The sequence below is a fragment of the Eublepharis macularius genome, chromosome 3, assembly GCF_028583425.1.
Source record: "Eublepharis macularius isolate TG4126 chromosome 3, MPM_Emac_v1.0, whole genome shotgun sequence".
NCBI lineage: Eukaryota > Metazoa > Chordata > Lepidosauria > Squamata > Eublepharidae > Eublepharis > Eublepharis macularius.
In genome coordinates this window covers 69,645,045-69,668,567 of record NC_072792.1, presented here as the reverse complement: position 1 = coordinate 69,668,567, position 23,523 = coordinate 69,645,045, and the positions used below count along the sequence as shown (strand labels likewise).

At 40.9% G+C, this 23,523-nt stretch overlaps 1 protein-coding gene across 1 annotated transcript in view; it reads right to left on the bottom strand.

Annotated features, from left to right (window-relative positions):
• Nucleotides 1–23,523, bottom strand: part of NHS (NHS actin remodeling regulator) — a 320,070-nt gene that overhangs the window by 16,372 nt on the left and 280,175 nt on the right. Inside the window, exons 2-5 of the mRNA XM_054973235.1 lie at nucleotides 16,922–17,074; nucleotides 10,859–10,977; nucleotides 3,389–3,451; nucleotides 1,144–1,336 (exon numbers count right to left, since the gene is read on the bottom strand). Coding sequence (XP_054829210.1) covers nucleotides 1,144–1,336; nucleotides 3,389–3,451; nucleotides 10,859–10,977; nucleotides 16,922–17,074 — 528 coding nt within the window. The remainder of the gene's footprint in view (nucleotides 1–1,143; nucleotides 1,337–3,388; nucleotides 3,452–10,858; nucleotides 10,978–16,921; nucleotides 17,075–23,523) is intronic.

Here is a 23,523-nt window from a genome sequence, read left to right as displayed (position 1 = left end):
ACCCTATTTGTAAATGGGAATATACTATTTGGATGTACTCTTTTAAAGCAGATTAATAGTGTTATCCCAAACAGAGTTATGGCCTTCTATGACTATTGACTTTAATTTACTTAGAAATGTGCAACGCTAATTAGGAGTGCCATGTTAGTTTCAATGAAAAAGGAAAAATTAGGTGGCTTTTCTATTCAATATTTTTATATAGCCAGAAAATTTTTCATGAAATAAAATAAATTAACAAGAAAACAAGAAAAAGAAATGAACTCAAGTCTCTTCAGAGAAAGCTCTTATCTAAACAGACAACAATATCAAGGTAACAATATACATAATTCTGAACCTGGCCCCAATATGGCTTGAAAAAAAAAAGGATGTAGGTACAGGCTGGAGACATTTTTACAGGCTTGGCAGCAACTGAAGATACAGCAGGAAGGAAGGAAGAAGTGGTGGGGAGGGCAAGGGAAGTGCCACTACCAGGTCAGCTCAGAAGACGGATGTGGCAGGGAGCAGGAAGAGTAAGAGCAAGCAAGTGGGTAGGGGCCAAAAAGGGGATAATGCATCATTCCAAATAGCAATTTGCACCCACTTTGGAATCCTGGTCCTCAGGATTGGCTGTAATGTCAAGTAACTGTTTGTTATAAATCCAGAAAAAAACTAGTTATTGTGGCAGTGCATGAGAGGGAAGGAATACCCTGCTGTTGGCTGCTATTAATTAATATTAATATTATTAGAAGAATTATAAGATCATGTGATTGCTTGCTATTCTTATTTGGCCAGGCACGTATGACAAGCCTACAAGTGATGAGCAGCCTCTTTAAATCTGGGAATAATTCCATTTCTGTTATATTCAAAGAGACCATTTGTCAAAATGACAATCTCAGCTCCTATACATAATAGAACTAGATGTTATATCACATAAAAGGCCAGTGAGTAATATATAAGACAAGGACAACTCTGCGAACTTATAGCAAATTTAGTAATACAACATTGTAATATTCATAAAACAGGCATTTGTTGTAAAATCCTTGCTTCAAAATCCTACGTTTGTTGGTCATAAAACCCTGTGATAGGAGATGTGATCACCGTAATGAAAACAAATGATTTGAACCACCTTTTGTCATCATAAAAAGTAATACAATAGATCTGTACCAGTGACATTGATGGGGATAATGCAAGAGGAGATCACTTGGGCATCCTGTTTCATTTTCTCCTCTGGAGTTGGGAGAGGTAGTGCTTTGCTCCAATTGGTTTGCTTATCCAGTGTAGAAGGAATATTATGTAGTGGATTTTTCGGCCTCTGCCCTAACATGACATCTGTATCTTCTTCCTCCGGAGGGTGTGACTGTAAATTAATGCAATCAGAATCAGTACCTCTTCCTTTGTGACACAAAGTTCATTTAATAATATCAGAAAATGAGATTTGGAAGAAGATTTCAAATAAGACCAGTGTTGTTTCAGCAGACAGTTGACAGGAAGTAAAAGCCTCCTTATATATTAGAAAAAGTTTAGTAACTGGAGATTAAAATGGATTTTCAGTAGAAGAGAACACGCTCCAGTCAGTGCTTGATTGTTTCAAACATTCTGTTACTTCAAAAATAATAGGCCTGATCCATTTATGCATGACATTGCAGCAACTGTTTCTAAATCTGAATTCAGTTCTTTTTTGTTTTAGTATATATATATATATATATATATATATATATATATATATCACCCAAAGCAGTTCTGTGCTAACTTTCTACCCTAATGATATATCTGACAAGAATTTTCAATGCAGACTGCTCCTAAATAGCATCACCTGGAATCCAGTAACATTGCTTTTAACTTAACTCCAGCATGTTCCTAATCATGATTTGGCAGAAACTTGGCTGAGTTTGGTAACCTATTCCAAAGTAGGCATTATAGTCTGAACCAGATCCTATTCATGTTTGCTTGGAAGTAAGCCTCACTGAAAAATTGGACTTCTCAGCAAACTTGAGCCTAATTGGAATACATGTTTAAGGTCACAGCCAAAGAGATATGTTTAATACTAACTGGGTATTAAAAAAAAAAAAAGCAATGGATGAGCTGCCACCTTAAACACTGGAATAATATTTAGAAATCATGCAAAAAACTTCCAGAATATTCTACCCAAACTAGTCTATACAAGGCCATACAAAAGATAAACAAGCTCTGAGAGATCAGCTACATCAAAAGAACAAGTCATTTTACAAAGAAAAAACGCAACTATCATGCTTTGTTGTTTGTCAACATCTATGCACATCGAGAAACCGCAGCTTCTTGAACAATTTGACACAAATATTCTTTCAGAGATTTAAAATTCTGAGTTATCTAACTGGTTGCTGCTTAACTTGCTGACTGTTCTAAGCATCCATTTCCGATTCCTACTTAGCTAACTCTTGAATGCTCTGTCCTCAGTTTTGACGCTTCTCAAATGTTTTAGTTCTCTTAGTTGTGATTAAAGAACAAAATTTAATCTGATTTTTCTGTCACAACATATGATATTTTCTAACAGATAATCTCCATCAACAAAAGTTGTTTTCCCATCATGGTCTTATAAGACCTTCTTTCTGAGGGCCTAGGACAGGCTTACAACTGTTCAGAACGTTACATTCTGAAGGCCAGATTTTAGAGTTACTTATTGAAGTTAGTTAAACCAAGCCACTTGCTTACCTTTTTGGAATCATGTGCAAAATATCCCGTAAAAAATGAAAAGGGGCATCTTTACCCCCAAAAGATTTTTTCCCCCATCCCGGGTTAGAAAAACATTGCAGCTTTCTTTATCTCTTCAGCTTTTGTGCGGTTCTCCAGCAGACATGAATAGCTCATATAAACTACTAGCACAAAAGACTTTGTTTCCTAGGAAACCCCTGGGAAAAAAGTTGGTGCATGCAAAAAAAAAAAAAAGCCCCGCATAGCCTGCATTTTGTTGCTGAATCCTTCCCTGCATTACAATAGCTTGCTGGACAAAGAAAGTGAAGTGACCTGACCACAATCTCTGACTGTCTGCCAATGCTGCTCTTTAGCAAACAATAGCAATGATAACAGTTCACAGAACACATCCCTGCTCTTGCTGTGGAATCATTTGGATGTTTTCTCATGTTTTTTCAAAAAAACCCTCTCTCATTTTTTCCTGTATTATATAAAATCTCTCAGAGACAAATTTGATTCAGACCTTTAAAACTAAGCAGCAAAGAAAAATCCTGTTGTGAGCTACTAAACCTATTAAACTAAGGGGAAAAAAGTAAAAAAAGTTGGTGTTCATTGTTGACAGGAGCGGAACAAAAAGACAACAAAGTTAGTCAGCCAAAAAGCAAACAAGCAAGAGAAAGGATTAAGGACTGAAAGGGAGCGAATGAATGAGAGGCTGTTTAGTTTAGTGTTTTTCCAATACCTTTCTACTCCATGGGGTCATGTGGCAACACTCAGTGGGGGAGGGCGAGCGGGTGCTGTAAAACTATAAACATGAAATGTGAAAAATATGAATAAATTAAACACATACTGAAAATGTATCTATGATTTTGGTCAAAGTATATCAAGATTGCGTAGGATCACATATAAATAGACTTTATAACTCAGTGAGAGGGAAAACAGGCACTCTATAAAATAGTACTCATAATGACTGCCTATATTATCAGTCAGAATTTGTTCCCCGTTTTGTCTTTTTAACACTGTCATGCACAGTGGTTTGTTATGCAAATTTTTTCCAAACAAGTCCTTTGAAAGCTAACATAATGGATGTGCAGTCTCTCCCATTGCTCCCCAGAATCTGTATCCAAGTCACCTCTGGTTTTTGAACTTTTTGAACACAAGCACCATGCAATTTTCAACCTGTTCTTATGAATACTGGAACCTACAAAGATGTGCTGAGATTCTTGGCTCCTGTTCTCTCCTTCACTGTTGGGCTTATGTAATCTATAAAGGGACTTGTGCATAAAAAAATGATTTTTTTTTAAAAAAACAATTATTGTGAGATCTCCATGTACCATTGTGTACACACCATTTTTGAGGTTAAAAAGTCTTAAATATATAGCCAGGCAAGACCAATCTCAGCAGATCTCAGAAGCTAAGCAGGGTCAGTATTGGTTAGTAATGCGATGGGAGACCTCCAATGAAGACCAGGGTTGCTGAGGCAGGCAATGGCAAACCACCACTGTTACGGGTAGCCATAGGTCGGCTATGACTTGATGGCACTCTCCACCACCATATATCAACTGCAGCCCAACAGAGCAAACAAATTCCTAAAAGTGGATTACCTTTAATGCAGGCACAACTAGCAGTTAAGGGTTATCTAACTTCCTCAGACAGTTGAAATTGACTAAGCTACATGCTGTAGCAAGAAGGGACAAGAGGCCCCATGTACACAAGATGGGGTAACATTATGCTTATAACCTTGTACCTCTCCAATAAGCATCCAACTATTTACATGAGGAAGACTCTGGCTCAAGGCCATCCTATCCATTAGGCACACGTTGGCGATTGCCCAGAGTGCCAGAATTGGAGGTCACAAAAACCAGCCTTGTTGGCTGCAGCAAGCAGCAGCCCCAGATGGTGCTCCCATCCCTGGGAGGCAGCCCTTAGTGACCTTGCTTCTGCTCTACCTCCCTCTGTCAGGTGGGCAGGGGCAAGGGTGGGGCCTTTTTCCGGGGCCTTTTGGACTTCTAGTCTGCCCCTGTTGGGAGGCATGGCACTGCAGCAAGCCACAGCTTGCCACTCCCTTTCAGTCCTTTGTTGTCCACTGAGGGCAGCATCAATGAGGGTGGCTTCCCTGTGCTGCTAGGTGGGAGGAGGAGGTGGGTGGTAATTTCCCCAGAGTACAGAGGTGTGTGTGACAAAAAAAATAGTTGGGCAGGCTCTGCTTTGGCTTTGACATTTTTTAACTTTTACCACTAACAGTGGAAAAACATGTAAGAAGAAGAGATGAATCTAACAGTTGGCTTCTGATGCTCCAGTTCCAAGGCCCAAACCTAACTTTGAATTCCGCATCTAGTTGGGGGACTTTGCTCATAAACAACAGATGTGGCGTTTTCATTCTGGATATTCAGTGACATTGATATTCATACCAAACATATCCCAACTTGAGTGGGACAAAGAGAACCTGAACAGCTAAGGAACTGCCTGGCATTTCTCTTCAAATAGATCCAGTGCCAGTCTGGACGGTCTGAGAAGCTGCAACCAGGGCTTTTTTCAGCTGGAATGCAGTGGAACGGAGTTCTGGCACCTCTTGAAAATGGTCACATGGCTTGTGGCCCCACCCCCTGATCTCCAGACAAAGGGGAGTTTAGATTACCCGCCACGCCAGCGGCGCGGAGGGCAATCTAAACTATCTGGAGATCAGGGGGCGGGGCCACCAGCCATGTGACTATTTTCACTGAGGGCAATTTAAACTTTAAAAAACTCCCCCCTTGTTCCAGCTGACCCAAAGTGACGTCACTGTGCAGTCCTGGGAGTGTGCGCGCACTTTGCGCACATGCATGTGGTACCAGGGACAGTACCTCCCACCAAGAGTTGCCCCCTGTGCTGGCAACCCACTGAGTTCTACCACCTCTTTTCCCAGAAAAAAACCCCTGGCTGCAACCCTCTGTTTCCATATATACACCATAGAATGAAGATGTCTCCTGGATAGTATGCATACACTTCAGTTCTTCCCTAGCTCCTATGTAGCCACAATCTGTTACAAAGGAAATGTTCACATATGATTCCATTTGATTACTGAAAATGGATTTTTTCTACATTGTCAAATTAATCTGGGTCAGAGGAACCTGAAAAACAAGAATACAATGATTTACAAACTAAAGTATTGAAGTTTGTTTTATTTGATGATGGTCAGGAGGAATAGGGGATATCAGACCCATCTTGCTACACAAGACAAGATGAAGTGATTGACAGGTTTGTAGTAGAGTTTCTGTGATCTCTTAAGGAGGCAGAGAATTTGAAGTGACACATTATTGTAAAGAGCTCAGAAAAAGGAATCAGATGTTAAGTCTTAAAGTGAAGGAGGTATGGTTGATAATCAAAGGATTATTATACTATTATACTAACCCTTCCAAAAACCATTAAGGCTGTTCCAGTCATTAAATGAATTGGCAATCCCACTTAAAACCAAGAGAATGAAATGTGGAAAATCATAGGAATAGGGATATGGATTTAGGAGTGGAACTAGCTTAGACTGCCCGCTTTGGATAGTTACACCAATATCCCACAAGGCTGTCCCCGGTACAAGCAGAACAACGGAAGCGGGAAAACCCGCCCGGGAAATACAAAACAAGTACACAGTCAATAAACAAAGTGCAATATGCTCATATATTCACATACAACTAATACCAATCCTACACGTACAATTCATAAACGTACAACAGGTTGTGTATGCACATTTACAGCAATAACTTATAAACTTTCATCTGACCGTGTCTAACATTTTAGAAATCCATAACAATCAATCCTCTGGCATGAGCCCCACTCAGAGAGACTCCGGGACTAAATCAAGGTAAGTTCCTAGTTCCTTTCATTAATGAGTGTTTTCTTTCTTTTTCTTCAACAGATGATTTGGCAAGGAGGTGGAGGTCCGAATGCTGTGCCCAAACTGGGGACAGCTATCATTCACGCAGATTTTCGTCTTGCGGACTTCCTCAGGGGCATACAGTCGTCCACTCTGGATATTACAAAATATGCCTTCAAAACCATACCATTTTCAAGAATAAATAAAGATTTTTTTGTCTAAACAGCATGCAGCTTACCCGTGTTCATTACAGTTCATTCATAAATCATTCACAAAACCCGGAGGGTGACGCTGACCAATTCCGTCTAGGGTATATCCCACTTAATTACCTCCGCTTATATTACCACTGAGGTCTGTGATAATTAAAGACATAGTCACAATATATACAGCAGTCTAACCCAAAAAGCAATTCAGCAAAAATTCATTATTCAGCCCCCACGGCTTCATACTGTCAAGAAAGTGAATCCACTGTGCCTCTCTACGATGCAAATCTTATTGCAAACCAGAGCCTTTGCGAGCTACATATAGGACTGCAAACTGAAGATCAGTGGGCGTATGACTATGATCAATATAATCTGGGCTCCTTGAGCAATAGTGACTAGGGTTTGGCCTGACTATGGAGTCTGAGGAAGCTGATCCTAACGCAGAAGGAGGGGAAAGGGAAATCCACCACTCTGAGGAAGGGTTTAAAAGATTCTGCAATCTTTTTTGTTGTGTTGTTCATCTGAGGACTAGAAGGGGGGTGAGCTACAGGAGGTTTGTCTCTATTCCCTGACTCGCCAAAGAGATGTACACCCATCCTGTTGTGTCAGAGGAGCCTCCAAGACCCTATTTCTTATCCTGGAGAGATGGTCCAGGACTCTGGTGCGAAGTGGTCTGGTAGTATTACCCACATATAGTTTAGAGCAAGGACAAATGAGAAAAAATGAGAGGACTGATTGCTATGGATTTCTAAAATGTTAGACACAGTCAGACGAAAATTTATAAGTTATTGCTGTAAATGTGCATACACAACCTGTTGTACATTTATGAATTGTACGTGTAGGATTGGTATTAGTTGTGTGTGAATATATGAGCATTTTGCACTTTAGTTATTGACTGTGTACTTGTTTTGTATTTCCCGGGCGGGTTTTCCCGCTTCCGTTGTTCCACTTAGGATAATTAAAAAGAGTCCAGTAGCACCTGTTATACTAAAGGGATACCGAACAGGCCTTTAGGTGTTATTAGCCTTTTAATGTACCTTCTGACTCAGGCCCAGGGAAAGATATTGTCTTCTCAGGAAGAAGAGCCATAAAAGGGGCCTGGCATTGCCATTTGTTGAAACTGTCATCCTGTGATGGAGAAATAGATGTTTTTCTAGCCTTTCAGTGCCATCATAAAATTATATTGTAGCATAAGCTTTCCCCTTGTGATATATGTCCCCTTCTTTCTCCCCTCCTCTTCTGTATTTGACCAGTTCGGATCATGCATCTGACGAAGAGAACTTGATTCTCGAAAGCTTATGCTACAATAAAATTGGTTAGTCTTAAAGGTGCTACTGGACTCTTTTTGATTTTGCTACTACAGACTAACACGGCTAACTCCTCTGGATCTATGACCACTTAGGATAGTTAGCTACCTTTCACTAAATTCTTAGAAGTCTGTTAATTCACTGTAATTGATATTTATTTATTCCAAAATGCATAGAATGTTCACATCAACCAAAAAAAAAATCCAATTAAGTAAAACATACAGAACTATGGTATCAGGAACATATGAATGATATTGCCCTACGGTGGTACAATTATAATTATGTTACACATAATAAAGTTCTCAGACATGACATAGTATTTAAGATGTGAAGTGATGGAAAAGAGGGCACCACCAGCCAGCAAATCACTGTAGCTCTGGTAAAGTTGCCACAGACTTTGGCATGTTCACACTTTTCTGTTTACTTTGCAGATGGGAGAGGATCCATAAAATTTTCCAGACCATGATAATGATGTGAAGCATTCTCCCCTTGTCCCAGTGGACCTCTACTGGGATTCTGATCTTAGTTTAAAATCTGGCTGGCCTGAACAACTAGTTGCTTGAAAAGATGTGTCATTTTAAGATGCCAGGTTCTGAAAGAGAACATCAGCTGTTGCTGCCTCTGGCTTCTGAATGCCAGTTGACTTGTTTCTTCCTATAGAATACCAGCTGGGAGCCAGCAGTCCTCATCCCACTGTGTTCCAAATCATTGCCTCTTTTGAGTTTAGTTGAAGCAAGCATGCATATGCAAAGTGGGCATGTTAAGTGTCTGTGGCAATCATTTGCCTTCATGGGGATACATTTGCTTTTGCTAGATCATGAAGGTATAGCTTACCTAGCTATAATTTTGGTGCAAATTGATAAAGGGGTTAATTTTATGCTTGGTGGATCACTTCTGCACAATTCCAGCAAATGCCCTAACATTGCATTCATATACACATAGTAGCAAGCTCCGTAAAAGTATGTGCAGGACTGTCTGAACCGAACACTGAAAATGTGCTCTCTCATTGTTTGAATTCCCTATACTCAGAATGAGATGCTGATATACCATTTTTATTGGTAGCTATTTTATATTAACGAGGCTATATTGTATAAAGTTATATTTTGAATTATTTGCTAAGAACAGTTTTACTAATCACATTTCAAGTGTTCCAAGTTCTTCATGTACTGGAGACAGGGCTGGATTGATGGGGGGCAGGGGGGGCAGTCTGCCCCCAGCGCCGCCAAAGAGGGGGCCCCGGGAGCATGTGGGCAGCAGGACAGGGGGCGCGCTTGCTGCACACCCCCTGTCCTGCGGGGCTGGCGAAAGGCAGCCACCCGCATTGCCTTAATGGGTTTTGGAAGGGTTAGCATAATGATGGCCCTTATTTGGGTTGTAACACAACCTTGGCATTCTGACATAGCAAGTACTTTGGCCCCTTCATTAGAGAATATCCTTCGGCAAACCAAGGGAAGTGTTCTTTGATGTATCTCCTCATTTGTAACAGTCACAAGTAGCATGGTAGAAAACCAATAGGATTCTAGAAACCACAGGTTAGCAATGACTGTCTAAACTGTCTAAAATAAACTTCTAGTTTTTATATTTTCTTTTGTGGCCAGGAAACTTCCACCCTTTTATTATTCTGTAAACAATGTATAACAGAACTGTTCAGGAGAGCATTTCTATAAAGGTAATAGGGCTATATTATAATGGAATGATAATGGAATGTGTATAGGACATATAATCTGTTTACTGCATGTATTATCCTACTGTTACTGTGTTTTCTTCTGAAGTAGCTCAATTTTTCGGCACTGTATCTGCATTTTATATCATGTCTAATATTCTATGCTTGTTTCAGATTCTGTAATCCTAATCCTAGTACATTGCTTATTGGCTATCTTATCCTATTTATTGCATCCATTTACACTATGTAATCTGCCTTGAATTGCAACAAGAAAGACGAACTATAAATATAGTAAATAAATACATAAAATAAATACAGGAGGCCAGAATACCTTTGGGGAACTGGAGATGTTAGCTGTTTTTGATGACTGCAAACAAAACTTTATTTGTTTACAGTGAGTCAAAAGGTTCTGGGGCTCATCCACTTCCCCCACCCCATCAGAGCAGAGAATAAAGACTTTGTGGTGTGGAATAAACAGCAGCTGTTTATTGATTCAACTGATTTGCAGTTGTCTTGTCTACAAACCCAAATTTGAAATCACAGATTGATCTCACTTTGAAATCTTTATTTGTAGGTAAGAGAATTCTGTCTTATCATTTTGCCCAATGCATATTAGTTACAATCAGGAAACCTTCAATCTCCGCATTGTACATGGAGGGATGAAGAGACAATGTGCAAACTTTAGGACCTTATAGATAATTTACATTACAAATAACCCTTGGTTTCTTCAGAATATAGCTGAAAATAGCGCTAAACATGGGTCTAGGTTTGCAACAACATCCTCTATTCACAGACAATAGTGTAAACATGGCCCAAGATAGAATGAATCAATGAGGCTTCTTCAGTTTGGCTCACAGCTGTCTCAGTTAAAATAATAATGTAGGTAAGCATTATTTGTCCATGGTTAATTTTTTTAATGAGATGAGTAAAGGTTATATAAATAAAACTCACATGGATAGATAAGAAACATAATGAAAAAAGGCCAAAATAGACCCTACGTCATGGTAATTACATGGTAATCAGGATGTGTGCCTTTAATGCCTTCATGAGAAAGATTTATCATTACCAGGCACTCCACTTGTCCCTGTCACTTAGCTATTAAAAGCAGAGACACTGTCTATGGACCAGGAGCTGCAATTTTGATGCTGTGGGTAGCAGATCAGAAACAGTTTGGGGGAAAAAGAAAACTTACCTTTAGCGAGTGACGGTCCTTTGTCTCTTTGCTTTTCTGATTGTGGACTGCAGGAAATGGGGGAGCCACCACTGAAACTGGGCCCAGCACTCTCTGTTCTCTGTCCCGATTCCGTTGCTCTGTTTATCAAAAGAAAATCTTTCAGACAGCTGCATTTAAAAATAATTGACACAAAAGCCCAAAGTTCAGTCAATAGTCAGTTCATGAAAAACACATTATTATGGTCTTCTGCAAACATTTGGCATGAATTAAACTTTGTCTAAGGATAGTTCGTATATGATGGTGTTTCCATCCTTACAACAGTGCTGTGAGGTAGACCATTGTTTTATATACCACACTATGCACTGGGTAGGGATGTATGGTCATGATAACAACAACAATTTGATTTATATATCACCCTTCAGGTCAACTTAACGCCCACTCAGAGCAGTTTACAAAGTGTGTTGTTATTATCCTCGTGACAATCACCTTGTGAAATAGGTGGGGCTGAGAGAACTCCAAGAAGCCATGACTTGACCCAAGGTCACCCAGCTGGCTTCAAGCGGAGGAGTGTGTGAGGCTGAAAGTTTGTCCCTTAGGATTTTAGCCACTACACAAAAGCATTTCTCAGTATACAAATGAAAAGGTGTTTAATTTTTTTCCCCCTTTTGAAATATGTAATCTTAAGTAACAACATAGACTTCCCCTGTGCTCTTTTTTCACTTTGCACTTGACTCCAATTAATTTGCAGAACTGCCAGAATGATGAACCACTAGAAATTTGGTTCCCTCTCCCCATAAATTCAGCTTCCACTTAGTTGTCCACTGAGAACAAAAGACTCTGCAAGGCAAAATTACAATAAGGTATTGTAATTTTGAATCTTGAGATGCAGCAAATTACTTTGTAAGGGAAAGGCAGGAAGGAGAAGACTTCATTTTTATTTCAGTTGAAGTGCTCATATTCAGGGTGCAGTAAAACTATATCTGCAAAGTTCTATTAATTATTTATATAGCTAATAACAACGAATTCAACTGAAAGAAACTGGTTCCTCCTAGTCTGACTTTAAAACGGCTTCCTTGCTATTTGCACCAGTAATTGTCTCCTGGCCACAAGATGGCAGAAGAAGATTATACATCTCAGCACTATAATGGGGACCAGCAACGCAAAAAAAGGTTCCGCTAATGTCACTACTATAGCTGCATTTCCTTTTTATGGCTCTTTGCCAGACTCACTGACAATTTGCAGCTAGCACATGCCAAAGATTTATTTAGCATATTATTTATAGCATTTATAAAAGTAGGTCATTCTGGACAGTTATTATCTAATTTCAACTGTGCTGTAAAAGAGCCGATAGTGTATGTAACACTACTACATGAAAAGGAAGCCTCAAATATTAGATCTATAGATGGATCCTATCAAATGGAGTCAATATCTAATGCAGTTTCTACTTGCCTATACTAGTTCCAATAGAAAACAATGGCTAAGACCTCCTAGAGTTTTTCTGTTTGTGGAGTGTGACTTTCTTGGCTTCTCCCTTCCAAAGCAGCCTGAAATGCCCTCCAAATCCTGTTCCTGAGGAGGTGAGAAAGATGCACTCCATGAGCAAATTTCCTTCCATCCTTCCCCAAAGATGCACAAAACCAACAATACACATTCAAGGGTTGTTTTCATACTCTGGAATTTTAAGCCCACCATAAGGGAGGCCATGTCTCTCACCCCCAAGGAAGATCATGAAAATATTAGTCAGTAATTGATGATTCAGTTAATCAGTAATTGATAACAACGTCCCATTAACAGGATCAAGAATGTGTGTCCATCATACCAGAGCCAAGGAGGGCTGTATTAAGACATGTTGAGGCCCCAAACTATTGCCAAAAATGGTAATTTAGTGATTTTTTAAATTTATAGACCCCCTCATAATCTGGTGCCCTAGCTTATGCAGCATGTACATAAAACCAGCTCCAGGATTCATCCAGGTGCTAATATTTGGGAGAGGGCATGCTAGACAGGTGACTACTTAAGGGCAAAAACGTAGCAATTGTGTACCTGCCCACATTCTCTTTCTCTCTCACACCTGTCTCTGTCTGGACACCCATCCTACCTAGTTCTGTGAACTGCTGACCAAACTGCAGCTCTTGTTGCTGAGTTCTACCTACAGTTCCTGTTCCAGATAACAGCCCAGGTCATTCTGCTGCTGAAAAGGAATTTGCTAATCCTATATTTCCTATCTCCTCATGAGACACTGCAAATCTGAGTAGGTCTCATCCTGCTGTGGCCACCAGGAGAAGCTCCGCACCTGAAGATCAAGACTAAGCAGAATACCAGTAGGTGTGGATGCTCATTGGTAAAGCTCATTACTGAAATTGTGGCTTACTGCAAGCAGTGTATAGGACCAAATCCTCACCTCTTCATTCACCCTGTCCTAAGGGAGGTGATGGTAGAAGCTGGGCCCACAAGTACAATGTGTGTGTGTGTGAGGGGGGACGACAGGTACTGTTAAAGGTGGAGAGAGCTGCCAGCCACAGCATTCCTCAAAGCAGGAACCTGTATGGCAACTGAGGATCTAAATCTCAGAATCTGTTTCAAAGGCCTAGGCTTAACCCTGGAAATAGGGTTGCCCAAAGGCCTGCAGAAAATCAGCCGTTGAAAATTTGAAGGAAAGCATAGAGTAAGGGGTTCCTGGTCTGAGGGTGCAGTTTTCACTGGGGAGAGATCCTGGTATTGATTGTTAAACTGAGAGGTGTTGGAGCTTCTCCAGTTTTAGCCGTTCCTCCCTAGAGAGTGTACCTACTGCTTCTAAATTCAAGTGTGCATGTGGGGTGGAAACTGCAAGAAAACTGAAGTTAAACAGTGGTAATTGCAATCTGCACATGCTCAGAGGCACTTGTTTTTATTTCTATTTGCTGTGTTTAAGGGCTGTGTTTTGGCACAAATTCCAAACTAAGCAGAGGCGAGCCACCTTCAAAAGAACAGCCTTACATGGGTTGATACTTCTTTCCCTGTCACTTGCCTGGAGAGGCTGTAGCTCAGGGCCAAGCTACACATGACGAATGACACTTGAACGGCAAGTGGATTGAGTGGAGGGCAAGTGAACAGGGAGAAATACACTTGCTGTTCAAGTGTCATTCGTCATGTGTAGCTTGGCCCTCAGTGACAGAGCACCTGTTATACTAAAGGGATACCCAACAGGCCTTTAGGTGTTATTAGCCTTTTAATGTACCTTCTGACTCAGGCCCAGGGAAAGATATTGTCTTCTCAGGAAGAAGAGCCATAAAAGGGGCCTGGCATTGCCATTTGTTGAAACTGTCATCCTGTGATGGAGAAATAGATGTTTTTCTAGCCTTTCAGTGCCATCATAAAATCTGGGCTCCTTGAGCAATAGTGACTAGGGTTTGGCCTGACTATAGAGTCTGAGGAAGCTGATCCTAACGCAGAAGGAGGGAAAGGGAAATCCACCACTCTGAGGAAGGGTTTAAAAGATTCTGCAATCTTTTTTGTTGTGTTGTTCATCTGAGGACTAGAAGGGGGGTGAGCTACAGGAGGTTTGTCTCTATTCCCTGACTCGCCAAAGAGATGTACACCCATCCTGAAGGATGTTAAGGTAACTCTCATGTGATGTAGCTAGACATTAGTAATTTATTTTCCTTTTCAAAGTTAGCTGCTAGCCTTAGTGTGGTATGTCTTATATATTGTATGATCTCTGTGGTTTACATTATAATGTAGCCCAATAAAGATCTTTCTTCGGTTAAGAACGAATCTGTGTCAAAAGGTGTCCTCACCTATCCACCTCCCATTCATCCATTTGCCAGTACTTTGTATATGATCAGAGATTCACCAATTTCCAAATGGTTGGTGAGGGTTGGAGGGAAATATAACCAAGAGGAAATGAAGGAACCCCACTTCCCTGGCCGTAATAGCACTTGCTTTGCAACTAATAGATCCCTGGCTAAATTGTTGGGGCATGCCTAGTTTAAGCATCTCAGGAAGCAGGTGCTCGGAAACATCTTTCTCCATCTGGGACCCCAAAGAGATGCAAGTCAGAGCATACAATTTTCAGCACAATGGACCAAGGGCCTAACTTTGTATGAGGCAGCTTCATATGTTGTAAATGCCTGTGAGCTTCTTTATTTATGAGGCAGAAACCCTTCTTTCCGGGTTTGGGACAAAAGTGCTGCAGTAGCACATGTATATGTGTAAATCTAAGCAAGACTCTAGGATCTCCGTCACATGCGACAGATTGGACCTGAAATTTTAAAAATGCACCACTTAGTGACCCAAATGACCTCCTAATAACCAGGCATTTAAAAATTAATTACTTTAAAATGGCAGGGGGGGGGAGGAGCTTTTTTTGCATTCAGTGTTAATTGCCCTGATCTGTGTTAACTCAGATGTAGACTTCTATTTATACAAGACGTTCATCTCCATATATGACTCATGATGGCTCTGATCCTGCCTGCTATTTTTGGAGCAGCTCCTCTGCTGGATCCCAGATCTCTGGTAAAAAAAAAAGTAGAGCTTTTCCTTTGGAGTATGGGGCAGAGGAGGAGTATTTGTCCTCCCACCCATCACATACATGGCTTCCATATGAAGGCAGTTCTCCACAAAAATACATTTTCCTTTTCAGACGAGCTTTCCATAAATGAGAAGCAGCCTATTGGCAGATTGGCACAGGTAAGGTGGCAAACCTTCTTTATGTTATCCTGAAAGCTGTATATCTATGTATTACATTTTGATGCAATAACCTGTTCTGATCAGTAACTTAAGATTTTTTTTACTGTTTTTGTGATAGAAGCCATATATCAAGAAAAGGTCAATTTCCTCCACATTTTTATAAAGTTTTGTTGGAATATGATGCTTTACCTAATCCAGATAGTCATCTAAAGTATATATTAAACATCTGGTCTGTAGGGCTGCCAAACTCCACATGGTAGCTGAAGATCTGGAATTATAGTTGATCTCCAGGCAACAGAGATCTGTTCTCCTGGAGAAAATGATTGCTTTGGAATGTGGACTCTATGCAGCATATCCTGCTGAGGTCCCTTCCCTCCCCAAACCCTTCCCTCCCCAGGCTCTAGTCTCCAAATCTCCAAGAATTTCCCAACCAGGAACAGGCAACCTTAGGTCTGGCCCATGGACTAATTGTGAATGTATGCAAATAACTTTAGCACCAAAGTGGCCTTTATCTAAGGCTGCTGTTCTACACACAGTGATTTGTGGAAGTCGTCAGGTAAACATTTTCCCATTCTGGAGTGAAACATTGTATCCTGGAGAGGACTCTGCACATCAATCTGCACAGCTACATGGGACAGATGAAAAGCTGGCAACCTTGTACTGGGAGGACACGGATTTTAAAGTGGAAATGACAGCACTCACTTCGCAAGAGCATTCTTTTTCATGTTTTTAAGTGTTATGAACTCAGTTCTGCATCCGTGTGCATCATGTAAATGATGGTAAATTTTAACCCTCCCTGCTAATTTGTCATTGTAAGCTGCAGATTGCTAAGAGGGTCATTCCAGAGCAAATAGAGGGAAACAAGATGTACACTTGTGTATAGGTACGGGATTCTCTTTCTATACACAAATAACCCTTAACTCTTCACTGTCTGCCCTGCTTCCTCTTTCTGGATTGGATTTCTTGGATCTAGGACAGCCAGGCACAGTGACTCATTCCAGACTCATAATGAACGTAGACTGGCTCACTTGATCTAGTGGACATTTCTGGAATGATAAAGTGATCTTGGGTGATTGTCCCTGTGCTTCCCCAAATGAAAAGTATTTGTGAGAGGTTGTTCTGTTCTGTCTGAAGAACTTACAGTCAAACTACAAGTGACGCCTGACACTAGTTGGACACTTGTCAGCTTCCCTCAAGTTTTGATGGGAAATGTGGGCAGCTTGGCGGAATGTCTATTGGACAGCAGTTGGAGAGCCAAGCTGCAAGACCAGGAGGCCTACATTTCCCATCAAAACTTGAGGGAAGCTGACAAGTGTCCAACTAGTGTCAGGCATCACTTGTAGTTTGGCTCCCAGTCTTCACTGGACCACTGGGATGTGAGTCTGTTTTATCAGTCATATAGTAATTGCTTACCTCTCCTCAATGCTCGCAAGTTCTGCTTGGCGTGACGATGCAACTCCTCTACACAAGCTGGTCTGGTGGAAGGAAGAAAAATGCTTCTTTGCTGATGCCAAGGTGCACGGTAGTACACACTCAGTTTACTCTCTGCATCCAGGTTTGAGACGGCTGTGGAATTGAAGAGAAAATAATGTCTATTATCATGATAGAATATGGTTGGAGCCTTAATTAGAATATTTTTTACAACACCATGTTAGTTCAAAGATTAATATAAATTGCAACCTAATAATAAAAGCTATCAAAATACAACAGAAGTTGCACCACTGAAAACAAGTTCTGTGACCTTGTGAAATGGAGGGTTGCTTCAAATATCCTTGAATGCATCATTCACTAAGGTTTCTCACATTTACCCTAACTGATGCGCATAAACCTTCATCCTTCCTTAAGAAAACCAGTGCTTAGACAGTTGGGGTCCATGTGTTAACCTTGAAACTCACTGAAGCTCCTAGGGCCATCTACTGTACGGAGGGGGCAGGAGCATGTGGAGAAGGGCAGCATTCTCTGGGCCAAGGACACAAAAATTAAAGGCTTCGTGATAAGTTTTGCCTTTCCTTCTAGTGTGTGGTATAACTAACCTCAGCATTTGGGGCTATTTTCATGAAATTATTCGTTATCTGATAAAGGCTTTCTAAAGAAAATTCACATTCTACTGAAAAACCTATTTGATTGCTTTTCAGAGAATATATGTAACTAGACCATTCCAGTCTTATGATTTACTGATTGTGACCTATACTAACTGAGCTATGTTACATTAATCCACTCTGAGCATGGGCATTGATGCATTTAAGGTGTGAGGACTGGCATTCAACTGCCAAGTTAATTGAATATCCAGCTCCCTAGCTCGGGTCCTCCGTGCCATCAGAATACACGACTCTTGCAATTTTATTCTGCTCCTCTTCCAACAACCCTCCACTATCTCACAACACACCTGAGAGTTAGGCTTAGTGGAGGGAGGGGGACTAGGCCAAGGTCACCAAGCAAGCTTTATGACAGAGTGGGATTTGAACTGGGTTTCCTTGGTCCTAGTTTGCCACTCTATCCATTATGTTACTCTGGCTTTCAGAACAGAGATATTAGTGGTAGCTAGGGATGGGGTAACATCAGAATAGATAAACCAATCATTGCTAGACAACACCCACAATGCAGTATTCTAGTATGAAATATTGAAATGATAAAATAAACTTCAGCCACAGACATATATTTATCACAGAAATCACAGAATATTAACCATACTCAGCAAAATTCCCTTAAGTGCTGAGTTGGCATTGGTGTATAATAAAATGTTTCTTTGAGTGCTGCTTCCAGCGTGCAGGTGCTCATGCGGTACAGTTATTTCATATGAAAGCATCATTTGTACAAAAGGGCCATAATCTCTCTGTGCATGGACAGTTATGATGATCCCTGATACTACAGGCCTAAGAGAAGTCCCACAGGAGTGGTGTGTGTGTGTGGGGGGGGGAGTACCCAATTTACACTTGATAAGCCAGTGCCCAGGAATGGTGTGCCATGTGAAGACAGGCACTGCAGGGACTGATTTATATCTCTTATGTGGATCACTAACAATTACGTGCCATTCTGAGGCATGAGAAACACAGAAAAGCGGTTTTTAAAAAAAACAAACATTTCAAATCAATTTAATCATTGTTGATTGTTTATGTCCATAAGTCAAAGCCTCTATTCTCTCCATTCCCCCCCCCTTTTAAAACAAATGCTGTAGTTGAGCTATGTATGGATGCTTGAAGGTAGAATGGCTTAGTTCACTCAAGCGTGTTTGTTCTAATAATAGCAACACAAAGGCTAGCAAGAAGATTTCTGCTCTATTTATTTTGATAGATCCAAGGGGTTCCCCCCACGGCTCTGTCTGCTTTTGTAGACTCATCTTTTCCTTCCCCTTCCTTTTCAGCTTCTTAACCTTTCATTGCTAAATTTAGAAAATGACTTTTAAAAATATAGTTAAATATAATACAAATATAAGTAATAATAGATATAAATATAATAGATATATAATAGATATAAATATAAGTAAAAATGCAATAACAATGAGGAACTTTTTGAAAAGGACAAGAAGGAGATTACACATTAAAGGTTGGAAAGGACAGAGCTGCAAAGTGGAGGCTCTCGAAGGAGGAATCCTGGAAAAGGTGAAGTTTCTGAACTATACAGTATGCAGAAATTTCATTCTCAGTTTCCTAACCGTGGGAATCTGCTCTGTGTGGTTTCCTCTCCCTTACCAGTGCTCTATCCCACACACATCTTTATCCTTTCAATGGTTGATTGTAATGATGTCTGCATGGTGCTGGCCTTGGTTAATTTTCGTATTGTGCCGGCCTTGGTTAAAGCTAACCAGGATTGTCCTCACAATCACAGTTTAGGATTTCAAGAAGGTTTGCAAGGTGTGGCTAACCATGGTTAGCGCTGATGCAAATGTTATGCTACCCCTTTTGAAAAGAAGGAGGATCAGTAAGAGGAAAAGTTAAAGGCACGTAAGTCCCTAACCACTGCATGCCCTCAAGTCTCTAACCAATTCTAAGAAAAGTTACACTCTGCCAAGTACAGTTGCCAATCTCCAGATGGTGGCTAGACCAACAGAGATATGTTACCCAGAAGAAAATGGCTGCTTTGGAGGATGGACTCTCCCCAGGCTCCACTCCACACATTCCCAGGAACTCCCCAACCTGGAGCTGGCAACCCTACTGTTACGCCCAATGACTTGAGTGGACTTGGGAGGTTTAACTGTGCTCAGGACTGCATTTTGAGAACTGTGAGCACTGTTAAGCCTGCACCAGAGCACAGATGTTATTAAAGAAAAATAACTAATACGTGCCATTTGATTAAAAACACAAAACAGCATAGCCAAGTTTTGTACCAGATTTAAGGAATCACAAACTGTCTATCAAACAGCCCACTGGTAAAAAAGATATATGAAAGAACTGTTAACAATTCAAAGCACTGATTCACAATCAGACAATACCCTGCCTAGGCTACCACAAGCAGATTAAACGTGTGTATCTGTGGTTATAAAGACTTTTTTTTGCCTGTGCTACATTTCAGCTTTTACGAAAAGGCAACCTGTCCCATTATCCAGAGAACATCTTTCTGATTCATAATAGCAACAAATTTTCTAGGGAATTCTAGTAAGAACTACAATGTCATGGACAATTACAACAGCCACAGAGGATCAGATCTTTGCTATGTCGACGCTAGCCACAATCCTGTAAGAGAAGTTTTATAACTGTATGTGTATAACAGGGTGGGGATGGAGAGCCTCAATGTAGAGGGGAAATCATTTTTAGCATAGAAGGGGGGTGTATATTTTTTTAAGAAACAGAATTGGCAAGGCATTAATGTAAGGAAATGACAGCTTGCATTTTTAAAAGGCTATCAGTGCCAGCCTAAGCAGAGTTACCCCTGTCCATTGAAGTCAGTGGGCTTAGAAAGATGCAGCTCAGCTAAGGATGGTGCTGTACGTGAGCACTCATCTGGGTCGGGTAGATTCTTTACAACACAAAACCCATTTAAAAATCTTTGAAATCAGTCCCAAAACTGTGCTGAGGATTACTGGGTATATTACTTCTCACCAAGGAAGTCAATAGTCGTGCTATGACAGCCATAAACAATAGCATGCCCCCAAAAATGCTCCTCAGCATTTATGGCTTGATTTTGAAGGTGGTGATTTTTAACCTATTCTATTTGTTTTACCATGTTTCCTTGTTTACATATTTACCTTATTTGACATTTATATTTTCATTGCGTTGGCCAGAAACATGTTAAAAAGTGGATTTTATGTAGGAACATTTTTATCCGGTTATATTTAGGCTGTCTTTACAGTTCATGCTGCTGTTTCGTTGCTGTTTTCTTTTCATTTTGCTTTTACAGGCTATCATGCTTTTTAGGTAGGTTTAAAATGTTTAAAATGAAAAATAAGTGAGATGAAAACAATGTTGCATACTTCAGTTTAGTAATCCTCTTTTCTTTTGGCTTTTTCAAGGTGTACCTTTGACACACCACAAAGGTGGTTTGATTGTGTGACCAAAGGGCAAGAGAAAAATATGCACTGTCCACTTCACAAGAAGGAAAAGAGCTTCTTAAAACATACAACTCTGTACCAGTCCTTAATAGAACCTGCCTCATTGCAAGACAAGTCAACAATAAAATGCCATGTAACATTTATTAGTGCAAAATATTGTAAGAGAAAAAGATTTTTTCCCCATCTTGGATTAGTGTAGAAATGTTTCATTGACACAAGTGCCAGGACAGGCATTTTTATATCCAGACCAGAATGTCTTCAATAATTTAACCCTCCACTACTAAGTACTAGAGTCTTTGATGTCACCTTCAGGAAGTTAAAGTCAATAATGCTGGTAAAACATACCAATGGTATTTTGCTGTACATGGACCACAGTCATACACAGCAACACTTTCTGATTCTGCCTCTGAGGTTACTACTTTTAATGCTTTTGGACAGTGCAGAACAGAGGAGTTTTCCACACAGGGACAGGCTTCTGTGGTTTTCCTACTGCTGCTGTGGCTGCCAATACAGTACAGCAGCAACAGGACTTCCAGATGCAGGGTCGTTCCCACACGGCTTATCTGAACCCGGAACGCTGCGCAGCATGCCGAAAAAATGCGGAAGATCGCGTTTTCTCTCGTTTTACGCGATGTTGCGCAACATCGCACAAAACTCGTGAGAGAAAACGCAATCTTCCAATTTTTTTTCGGCATGCTGCGCAGCGTTCCGGGTTCAGGTAAGCCGTGTGGGAACAGCCCAGGTTTCCCCATAATTTCTCTGCTGAAGTCCCCCAACAGCAGCTACCCTCCTGAGATGCCACCAGAGCATTTCCATTTTTAAAAAATCAGCACTTGAATATAGTTATAATAATCTATGTATTCGTTTCTTTGAATTGCCAGCTTTCATTTTAAAAAATCAAGTCGCTAGCCCTTTCATTGCAGAGATATGAGTATCTTCTTATATTTCTTAAATGAAAGGGGTTAGATTTACTTTTTACATGAATGATAAGGATTCAGGGAAATTGATACTCAGGTTGTTGCACCGTTATAACGATATTCAATCGCTGATTAAAAAACAAAAAGCCTCCTACCGGTGGCAGTGGGGGAAATGGCAGTCGTGGGGGGGTCAGGGAAAACGGCTGCCATGTGAGTAGAACCAGGAAAATCCAAACCTTCCCACCTACATGGCAGGCATCCACACTTTCTCAAAACTTCACAGCAAAGCAGATGTAGAAAGACAGGAGAAAAGCCAGGGGAAACCCAGGAGGTGCACAAGTACACCATGACTTGTGGGGAAGCGGGAAAAAAACCCCTACCTCCCAGCACCATGTTGAACCCAGGGTAAATAACCTACGTGGAAAAAGACAGAAGCATTCTGTACACTGGGACGAAATGCCTAGAATACATGCATTGGATTTCAAGGTGTTAGCCACAACTTATTTGTGTCCTTGAGCTAGTCACCTATCTCTCAGTCATATTCCCTCTTATGTAAAATTGGGATCAGTACACCCCAAGCCCCATACAAGGGAAGGGAAGGAAGGCAGTGGCCTGTCTGAAGTGAGGCAAGAGAAGTGGCACTCAGCCCACCCAAGACCCGTGTGAGGTGAGGGAAATGGTGCCCAGCCAATTGGCTCCAATGAAGTGAAGAAAATCCAGGATTAGCTCTCTGTGTTCATAAGGAAGTGATTTCAGAAAGAAACAAGTAGATAGGTACCAAGTAGGGATCCTATTCCCCCTGTGGGGATGGGGGATCCCCTGCTCCCACCTTTCATCCCCTGCGACTACTTAACTGGCTGGCGCAGGGGGGGGGGGGAGGTGAGGAGTGGGCCTCCTGGGTGCCCTCCTGGGGCTGGTGCAACAATGTCACTGACATTGTTGCACTGACATCGTGCCACCCTGAAAGCACCCCTGTGCTTTGCAGTGGGCCAACTGGGGCCCCAAACAGACCTGTTTGGGGTCCCAATTGGCCCACTGCAAAGCAAGTGAGCGGTCTTCGGCCTTGTGCGATTACGTCACTTTCCAGAAATGATGTCATTGCACTGGCACAGGGCTGTACACACAAAGACAATCATAGGAGCACTGGGAAAGTAAGCGCTGGGTCCCCCAGAGTGAAATGAAAAAACAGAGTGAAATGAAAAATTGATCCATTCACGTCCTTATGGTATCCTATAGGGACAGGTTTGGTCTGTACAAAGAATTTCCCACTTATTTATTTCTGTCGCTGCAATTCTTCATATCAATAGCTTAAGAATGGCTGAGAACTCTGTGTGACCCACTTTGAACATTCAGGGAAAGCACTAAATAAATAATACATACATTGTTCTTCGTTTTTAACTACTACTGTTAGTAATTACACTCCTACAGCAGAAAACTATTTGCAACAGATGCCTCTGAAGGCCTTCTGGAGTTTGTTTATCTTGCAGCTCAACATACACCTTAAAAGGTGCTCCAAGAAAGAGCTCACATAAGGAGCCATGTTGGAACTGGAAACATCTGTTCATGTCAGCTCAACTTAGAAAACTGTATTCAGCACCTGGAAACATTTATTG